Source organism: Numenius arquata, chromosome 11 (assembly GCF_964106895.1).
Source record: "Numenius arquata chromosome 11, bNumArq3.hap1.1, whole genome shotgun sequence".
Taxonomy (NCBI): Eukaryota; Metazoa; Chordata; class Aves; order Charadriiformes; family Scolopacidae; genus Numenius; species Numenius arquata.
Genome location: NC_133586.1, coordinates 35057911 through 35067606, shown reverse-complemented (window position 1 = coordinate 35067606; position 9696 = coordinate 35057911). Strand labels below are relative to the sequence as shown.

At 45.6% G+C, this 9696-nt stretch overlaps 1 protein-coding gene across 2 annotated transcripts in view; it reads right to left on the bottom strand.

Moving 5' to 3' along the window:
* Window positions 1-7417: 7417 nt before the first annotated feature.
* The window catches only part of NSG2 (neuronal vesicle trafficking associated 2), a 35686-nt gene continuing 33407 nt past the window's right edge, over window positions 7418-9696 (bottom strand). For both annotated transcript variants that reach the window (XM_074156340.1, XM_074156341.1), the window contains exons 3-4: window positions 9179-9289; window positions 7418-7609 (exon numbers count right to left, since the gene is read on the bottom strand). In XM_074156340.1, coding sequence (XP_074012441.1) covers window positions 7418-7609; window positions 9179-9289 — 303 coding nt within the window. The remainder of the gene's footprint in view (window positions 7610-9178; window positions 9290-9696) is intronic.

Below are 9696 nucleotides of genomic sequence, written 5' to 3'. Positions count from 1 at the left end.
AAGGGCTGAAGGGACGGCAAGTCATCTCTTTTTTATGGGCAGTCACCACTGTGCCACACAGATTGAATGCAACAAAACCCTGGTGCTGAATAAAGAACAGAACAGGTTCCCCTCCCATTCTTTGTTTATTTACTTTGAGGAGGTTAAAGTGACATGTCTTGGTTTTGTTTTTTTTAAAAAGCGTCATTGTCATTTTTTTAAGGAAGGTCAAGACACAGACATAAGCAGATAATGGGGCACGTGGCAAGCTGGGGTGACGGCATGGACGTGGAGCATACACAGATTGCTGTCATTTGTATGAGCCAGACACTTTAAAGTCTTAATTACTCATCTTAAGGTCTCAGTGATTATGCTAATTGATCAAAACCATCAGAAAAATGCCTTCTCAGGGGATAACGTGGAGCAAGGAGGGAATGTTACATCTTTAAAGGTTAAGTGACTGCGACACCTCCCTGAACTGGAGCCTGAGAGAGCTTACGCTGAGCGGCGATGCCGGAGCCCCACGGGAGCCCACTTCTGCTGACATTGCCTCTTCCTCAGCAAAAATCATAAACCCACTTCTCTCCCTCTGTTATTCTCCTCTAGACCTTCAGCCTGAGGATCAGATTGAGAAAAATGGTTCCTCTGAAGTACCCATTATTTGCAGCGTCAACCCAAAACTCTACTTGAATGAGCTTGTGCAACCTGTAACCTGCTCTTGGCTGGTAGCACCCGAGAGCCAACGAGGCTGTGTTTGAAATGCTCCTCCTGCTTACATGCATGGAGCAGTCTGTATCTCCAAACAATTGCCATGTGTGTTTGCATCCTCCTCGCAGAGTCCCCAGGGACCCTCTCTTGTCATGAGAGCACAGACAGAGGAGTTCTAGCTTCTCCACAATGACAGTTGGGACCCTGCGAAACAAAGTGGCACCTCCAGGAAGCGGTGTGTTGGGAGGACCACGACCCATAACTGGGTTGATGTGGGCTCATTCACACCCCTGCGTGTGTGAGGCAGCTGGAGTTTGCTCAAGATACTTGCATGGGAAAGTGCTTGAAATGTTGGTGGATCAAATGTTTCTGGAAAAAGAGAGGTTCAGCTTCTCCTTCATTAATGAATTTGTGAAAACATATCTAAAAAAAATGACAGGCTTTTTTTCACTGTTTAGGTACTTTAATTGCTACCACTATCATTTTGAAATTCCTTTCACTTTTATTTTTGGTTTTTTCTTTAACACTTATACTTGTAAATTCCCAAAGATGCTCCAGCTCTACTACAAAAATTCTATTATCTTATATTATCTTATTCCACTACCCTCCCTCAACAATTCCTTTTTTTCTTGATGGCAGGGGTGTGTTTTTCCAATGGGCCAAAACTCCATAATTCACACAGTAATTCCACTTGCTGCTATAAAAATAGCCACATCTTCCCAGTGGATTAAGCTGTCTTGCACATCAGACTAGCCAGTCCGGACCTCTGCCAAATGCTGTATTTACATTTCCAAACTAGAATCTGTTTCTAATACATTTTTATGGGAAGTTTTGACCCTTTATATTTATTGTTAATGAGCTTTCATCTCTATAATAGCCTTTCATCCCAAAGGATCCTGAAGAGTAATTGTAATAACCTGGCATACAAAATATACACAGAAATCAATTTACCCACCATTGAAATGTAGCCACGACTGGAGGGGCTGAGAATAAGGGACTGTTGAGCAGAAAACTGTGCAGGGCTGCGGTGCCGCTTCCGTTTGAGTGACAGGGTGAGCTAATTACCTGCGCTGGCTGTTGGCCAGATGAGCAGGGTTCACCCATAGGCATGCAAAGGAGCTTGCAGAGAAGGTATTTTGTGACTGTGAGGGCTTGGGAGCTTGGGTTTTTGGGTTGTCCAAAGGCCACAGGTAGCTGTGCGGTCATCCAGCAGGGAGATGGTTCTGGTGGAGCCCCCAGCGTCTGTCTCTGCGAGGACTTGGTGCCACCATAGTGCTCAAGCAGTGGTTGGAAAGCTGCTGGCACCACTGGTGGGCATAACTCCTCTTCCCCCAGCGACAGTACCTCCCTCGGCTTCGCACTGTGCTGCCGCTTAAAGTGACCTGAGGGCACGGACCTACTGACTCCAAAGGAGAGCTGTGGCTTTGCAGCCCCACGTAGCATGAGCTTGTCTCTTTTTAACCCCTGGGACTGTGAAGGGAGAGTCTCTCCTTGGCCATTTCCAGCTGGCCAGTGCTGGCTTTCAATAAGGTTGGAGGGCAGGGGAGCGGTAAGTAATAATGTCACCATCAATCACCAATTGCCACGGGGAAGCCTTGGCCAGCCATTTGTCTAAAACGCCGCTGCCCGAGTGGTGTAAATATTTTATTGATGGCTGCCTCAGTTTGCAGCATTTCATTATTGCTCACACCAGTAGTGCTCACACTGTATTATCAGCAAGGGAAGCCATGGGGTGCCTTGTTTTGGACCCACCCCCCTCCCGCCCCTGCACTAATGGGGGTGCCAGCAGCTGCAGTGACTCCTCTGTGCAGGCAGGAGCCCTCAGCAGAGGGAATGATGCTCATCCCCAGCAGACGGGTCCAGCCACAGCAGCGGGCTCAGGATCAGGCCACCCCGTCATGTCAGAGCAGGGCAGGGCACTGGCTGTACCAGGATGAACTCTGTAACCTGCCGTTAAGAGGCTTTTCCATTTCCTCTTGCTCCGCTTTTGCCATTCACAGTCTGCCTGACAAAAGCCTCTTCAGCACTAATCCTGCCCAGCGACGGGCGGCTCAGGCAGGATGCCACCGCGTTTATCACCTTCCTGCACTCCAACTTGCCGTGGATAATTTTCCGTGATGGAGCAACCCACAACTCATCAAATGACTTGTCAGCCACCCTCCTGAGTAAAGTAATATCCTCAATCAAAAGGATTTTACCTTTTTTGTCCCTCAAAGGGTATCAGCCCAGGTGAGAAGAGGAGCTGAGTACCAGAGACCCCTGTCTTTGCTGGGCACTCGTCCATGGCTCTCAGTGGGATCCCTGTAACACCCCTGCCGGTGCCAGCATTTAAAAAAAGCGAAGACCAAAGAGACGGAAGGAAAGAGCCTTCCCTCCCTCCGTCCTCTCCCGTAAGTCATTTTCTCTGGCCTATTTTACAGGAACTGAAAATCTATTAGAGGAATAGCTTAATCCGGTTTGACTGTAATAATTAGGGAGCTTTAAAAAAACCCTGACTAATCGTATAAAATGTGATTGTAGACAGTTCAGTGCATGACCCTTACACTTATCACTTGAGGTATTATTATTGCAAACCAGAAACAGCTGGCAAGCACAGAGGAGGATAAAGGGAAGAAAAAAAAATCACATGCAAAAGGACAGGGACTGTTCCTTTTCCGATCTCGTAACAGAGGCACTGGCAGCACCATGAGCTGTCTTTCTAACGTGGAGCCAAAGCACGAAGTCACCTCCAAGACCCTGAGAGACACCTCTGGTTTTGCCAACAATGCTGCCTCGCCAGCCATGGGCTCCTGCCGTCGGCACCTCCGCTTCTCATGCCGTTTTTGCAGAGAGTCCAAGAGGATTTGAATTAGCGGCGGAGAGACTCCCCGCGGGGCTCACTGCAGTCAGCAGATGTTTGTAGCAACAATGGGCAGCTTTTCCACAAGAAGACAGTCTGTATTAGTCAAGCAGGTTATAGTGCTTTAGGGTCATTGGGTTAGCACAGAAAAGCAATGCTTGGCTGGAAGCAATCTCTTCTTCTCTTGCTTTCAATCTTTTTCAGGCTCCAACAGCCACAATTTCTTCCTTCTTTTCCTGAGCCGAGGCTAGGGGCAGCCGAGTTACCATCACAGCACCACCACACCTTTAGTAAAGCAGTTTCATTCCCACATGTTCTGCCAGTCATTCTGTAGGATGGCTGCCTGTTCAGGATGCCCTTGTCCCTGCAAGATAAGGTCACTCGTGTGCTGACACTGCTCATTCATCCCTTCCGACCACTCCAGATAGGATGAACAAACAGTCCAGGCACCCATCTCCTGCACGACTGTTTCAGAAGAGAAATCAACTCTTTCAGCCCCAGTGGTCCATAAACATATTTTGGGGGAGAATTCAAAAGGTGAGCCCACTGCAGCAATCTAGTATAACAGAGAAGATCACCCAAAAGGACTCATGCCTTAGCAAGGTCACTCTCAGATGAGAAGGTGACTTGACTTGGCCATCACATAAATGTTTGGAGAAGCACAGGGAAGACTCTTGTTCATCAGTACCATTAAGAGCTGAGACTGAGCCCTCGCCAGACATTAGCTTGCAAAAACAATGCTCTGCAGAGCCAGTCAGGAGCTTTAGACATCACAGAGAGATGACAGCCAGGATGAGCCTGTACCAGCACCAGTACGCTGCTTTAATCAACATTGGAAACGTGATCAACCTTGAAGGAGGCTTTTAAAGACTGAAATAAGAAGAAGATGTACTACACTTTCAGTTTACTCTCTCTCTCTCTATGATTAAAATACGTGGTTGATCTTGGAAGCTCTACTGCAGCTTGTACAAAAACCGTAATAATAACATTCACAGTAATGGAACTTGCAGCTGGACTTGGGTTGTTTGGTTTCTTTTGCTCTCCCATCAGTCTTCCTTGGGTCTTCTTTTTTTTTTTTCCCCACTCTGCTCCATATAGATTTTGATCTTTCCTTTATTAAATAGGAATGGTTATCCCCACTGACTCACTTATCTAATAATAGCTAGAACATTTTAATTCAAATGATTTGATTCCTGGGGTTTTTAGATTAAAGTAAACATACAGTTAGAGTATTACTGAGAGAGTGGCAATAGAAATGCCATGGTCAAATTATCCTGTGACTCAATTCTGCAAAGCATGCTGAATCCCTTTTAATACATTTCACAAGAACTCGGTGGTGACCTCTAATACCAGAGTGGTTTCTCTCCTATGGTAGCTCAATTTCACAACTCTGAATACACTTTTTTTTTTTTTTTGGAAGGAAAGCCATCCAAAGGTTTTTATAAAATGTTCTTTAGCCTTTGGGAATGAGCCAATTTAATGCCAGGGTATCATTTCATTTCAAAGAGTTGAAGGACTTGAGGAAACACAATCTGTTTTCTGAACAATGTGAGATGAATATAGTTGTGGTTACATTAGAAACCGAGCTGCAGAGTTTGGATACAGAGCTCAACTTTTTCAAGGTTCAGCTGTGGCTCTTGGTTTGTCAGCTGTGTTTCCCTGCAGCACTCCTTTTGTACCGGCCCTTCTGAAGGAGCCTGCTCCAGCATAGCTGAACACTTGCAGTGGCAGTGGATGGCAAAGAAGACGCTGCTGCCAGCCAAAGTTTCTATCATCTGTTGGCCTGAAAATGGGAAGGGAGGGGAGGTCCCTCCATAAAGTCAAGAATCACCAATAGAAGATCAGCTTGGTTTTAACTACTATGTTTATATTTGCAATTGAAAAATGAGCAAGAAGACAGGGAATAAACCCTTTAAATTAAATTAAAGAGGAAAATAGCAACCTCTGAAAATGCCTCCTGAAAGCCAGAGTCACCTCAGCACCCACACAAAGGTGCAGCCACACTTGACAGCACCAGGCACACACACATCGCCATCCACCACTTCCCAGCCCACAGCACCAGTAGCCAAAAGAAAACAACCTGCTGGAGCCACAGTGACGCTCAGTCACATCTAGCTTTATTTTAATCCCGTCAGAAAAGTTCAAGAATTACACCAAAAAATACTTCAGTCTCTGCTACCTACTGACAAAAAATACACCACAAAATTATAAACTGTTCAGTGGTTTGCTGGAGTTTTGATTGTTAGTGGAGGGGGTGGTTTGTACATTTTGAGTGAGAAATGAATTTACAGGTGGAAGGGGAAGGAAGGATAGGAAATCAGACAATGGCATTTGGCACTACATTTTTAGCTACACTATACAGTTATTTATCATGATGCCTGTTAGGACTGAGGAGTTCTGCCCTCATTTACACCCTCTAGTGTCTATGTATGCGAAATGGAGGACAAAACTGCCCAATGCGGGGGAAGAAGGGGCCAGTTCCTAATTTCCATCCCAGTCTAGCCACAAATCTGAAAAAGCAGCCTTAGTCAGATGTGAACCTTGCGCTCCCTTCGCACTCTGCTCCTGCTGCTCAGTCTCACCCTGCCCGTGCTACGAGGAGCAGAGCTGCTTTGCAGCAAGGGCCTGCAGCTCTGAAAAAAGAGAATCCTTTTTTTTTAAATTTTAAATCCCACCAGCCTGCACTAATTGCACATACCATTTGTGGGGAGAGGATGTTTTACATTGGCTGGGACTGGATTAAGCTTGGGGTCTGGTCTGTGTTTGCAAGCGGAGATTTGATGGGACCCTTGTACTCTGAGAGCATGCTATGGCCATCCCTCTCTAATTACCTAGAATGACATTAAATACTGAAGTATCTGAAGCTGAAGGAGGGAAGCAGGAGCATCCCATTTCATGGGTTAAGGAAAATTAGGGGCTGAAAAGTTAGAGGCTCAATACTGTTCTATACTATGACCGCTCTTGAGAGGCTCCTCAACTCATAATGGCATTTCTTTGACTCTTGGTGACCCTCAGGAAAAAGGTCCCCAAAGGATGAAGCCTCATGTAAATTGCCAAAGGTCATGCGGGAAATCTTTGCCAGAAGCAGAAATAAAACTCTGAACTCCCGACTCCTAGTCCTGTGCTCAGAATTATAGCCACGAGTTCACTATAGCGGCTGCTGCCTGCTTCCATCCTGCTCCATATCCAAATCACAGCCAGGATTTCAGCCTCTGAGCCCAGCCAAGATCACCAGCACAGTGGCAGCTCATTACGAATGCCTAGATCTTTCTGGGTTTACTCAGGCCACTGCGCAGGGGTGTGTGTGCATGTGTGTTTGCACGTGCGTATGCTTGAGGGAGGAGGGGATGCTTGTATTTCTTTATCAGCAAACGAACACTGATGCTAGATTCAATTTGACAGCAAAATATCCCCCCTTTGGCAAGCTAAACAACATCACAATGTCTTTGTGCCAGGTTCTTTCTACCTCCTCTCTCAAAAGGATTTCAGCTTGTTCCTTCACTGCATGTTAAGTATCTGTCACAGGTTTCCACCAGTGATAAAACTTTGTGGGATTCTCTTTGCTGCTTTTACCCTCTCTGGCTGTTTATCTAATTTGCTTTTTTTGTTTTTTAATTTCTTTTTCTAACAAATAGTTAAGCAATGATTTAAAAATATTTTTACATCGTAAGATACAGTCAACATCAAACATGCCTTTGTACAAGAGCTCAACTCGGTTACAAATCAACAAGAACAATGCACGAAAAGAAATATCCATTAAGATGACTCCTGCACTTGGGTTTTATTTATTCCTGTCGTGCTGTTAGCACAGCACCCTCAGCTAGAGCAATGCAGTATCAACATGGTGTTGTCCCCCCACCCTCCTACTTTGCCCATCATCACTCGTTAACTTTAATGACCTTCTGTCTTGGCAGCCTTGGCTTCATGATTTACCGATCCTGAAGACATCCAGGGCGATACGGCCCGGGAACTGGTCTGCTTGGCCATGCTGTAGTGGCTGATGACAGTGTAGAACCTGCCCCGGGAGTTGGAATCCTGTGCGGAGTAGTACGCATCCAGCGAGGCCGGGATGCACCGCTTGTGCTGGAAAGGGGAAGAAAGCAAGAGAGGTAAAGAGTGGTCCCCTCAACCTCAGGCTCTCGCTTTAAAAATCTCAGGGTTAGCTGTTTGCATGGATGACATTTGACTCAGACTTGCTGCAGTGAGAGCATCTGCTGCGCAGCCCTGACTGCCTTTCAGCGCCGTGGGAATGCACAAAGTTTAGAGTCGGGCAGCAGCCTTCGAAACTTGTTGCTATTGGCAACCCTCGTTGCAGGCTGATTTCATCCATGGATGGGAAATGGGGACTGTAAAATGAAGGTCTGACTGGTTTGGTACGTTACTGGTGTGCACAGAGACCAGGCCCCTTGGTGGAGTCCTGGCAGGGCTGGCTGAGCAGCTCCTGGAAACGTGCTGGACTGAAAGCTCTGTAGAGTGAAGTCCAGAATTAATCCTCAGACACGCAGAGGACAGGCAGAGGCAGAGTAATCTGCTTACGTGCTGCCTGTTACACTGTTATCTCTGACCTCCAGGATGACCACCTTGGTTGGGGATGGAAGGAAGGGTAGCCCAAGTGGCCGGCCCTTCTCAGAGCTCCTTGTCCGTGCAGACACTGCCCAGGCATCCCCGCTGTGCCAGGGCAGATACTTGTGTTCTAAGAACTGCACAGATAAAACAATTCATGTTGCAACAGCTGTAAAAGAGCAATCAAATGGTAACAAATGTCAAACTGGTTGGTATTCTTTGGATTATCACCGACAAAGGACACAAGGGGCCCCAGGTATAATTATTAAATTATGAGATACCCCAACTCCCAGTTTAATGTGACTAGCTGAAATCTGAGTCCAAAACCTTTAATCTTTTCAGACGTTCAGCTCTGGATCTGATTCTGAAATTCATGGCTCCGTCCTAACTTCATTTTTATATAACCTAAGAGAATAATTCACAATGACTAATACACCAACATCCTTACTTTATTTTCCAGCCCACAGACTATCCGCAGTGTGGTCAATACTCCTGTGAGTTTATGAGTTTATTCACAGTAAGAAGTCGGTGAACTATTTCGCAAAAATTTTTTTTTCTTAAAGATCTCAACAGACCAGACAAATAGTCCTCTGTGAACATTCAAGACAAACTCACTGGACAGCAGAGTTTTAGCGATTAAGTTACATGGTTTTGTTCTTGGTAGAGGCTCAAAAGCACCTAAAAATTAACTAGATGGGCAAATTCAGATTTCTTTCACAAAGGACACATGTGCCAGCACTCTGGGAGTCTGCTTTGCACTAAAACGTATGCCAGTAAACCTCAGTCACTTGAACGTGTGGGAAGCAAATGCAGGATTCCAGCTGCAATAAATCCATTCACAAATATGACGGATTGTTCCTGAACATCTGTCTGTAGTGTTCACCAAATGTTAATCCCAACAATTACAGAGTAACAGTAGCTGATGGAGGCAGATGCAAGTCCACATTTCCCATAACGCTTTTCCCATTTCAACACGTTCTTGCCAAATGTTCTGTTTGGCCTGGTCAAAAAAGCAGACTAGACTGTAACCATGTAGTCAATTAGAGTCTATCATTATCTCAGGCAATTCATCCATCTGAAGTTTCTTACCTTATAAACAAATCCATCTGGGCAACTGTGGTCATAAGTAAAGGCTTTGTATACCACAAGAAACACTATGCAGGCAAGGAATGCAAGAGCCAGACTTATGAGAATAGTGACCTACAAAAGAGGGATAATGTTACTCTACATATGTTAAAATGGCATATGAGCAACCTCATAATTAAATGACTTATAGTAACAGCCATGCTAACAGACTGCAGTCTTCACTCCACTGTGCAGTACTTAACTAAGCATGGTAATTGAATGAATGCTAGATCCAATAGCCCTGAATTCTCACATCATTTCCATCCCCCCACAGACCTTCGGGAGTGCACATTCCTGTGTTTAACCCCTGCAAATGTATGGATTTTGCTGAGGCATTTGGTGTTCTCAGTGGCTTTGTGTTCCCATGCTCTCAGCTGTTCAACCAGCAGCATCATCTGCTGGCCCAGCAGGATCCACCAGCAGCCAGAGTCCACATTCAGAGTCTAATCTGTGCAGATAAACTGCCTTACAGCTATGGTGAG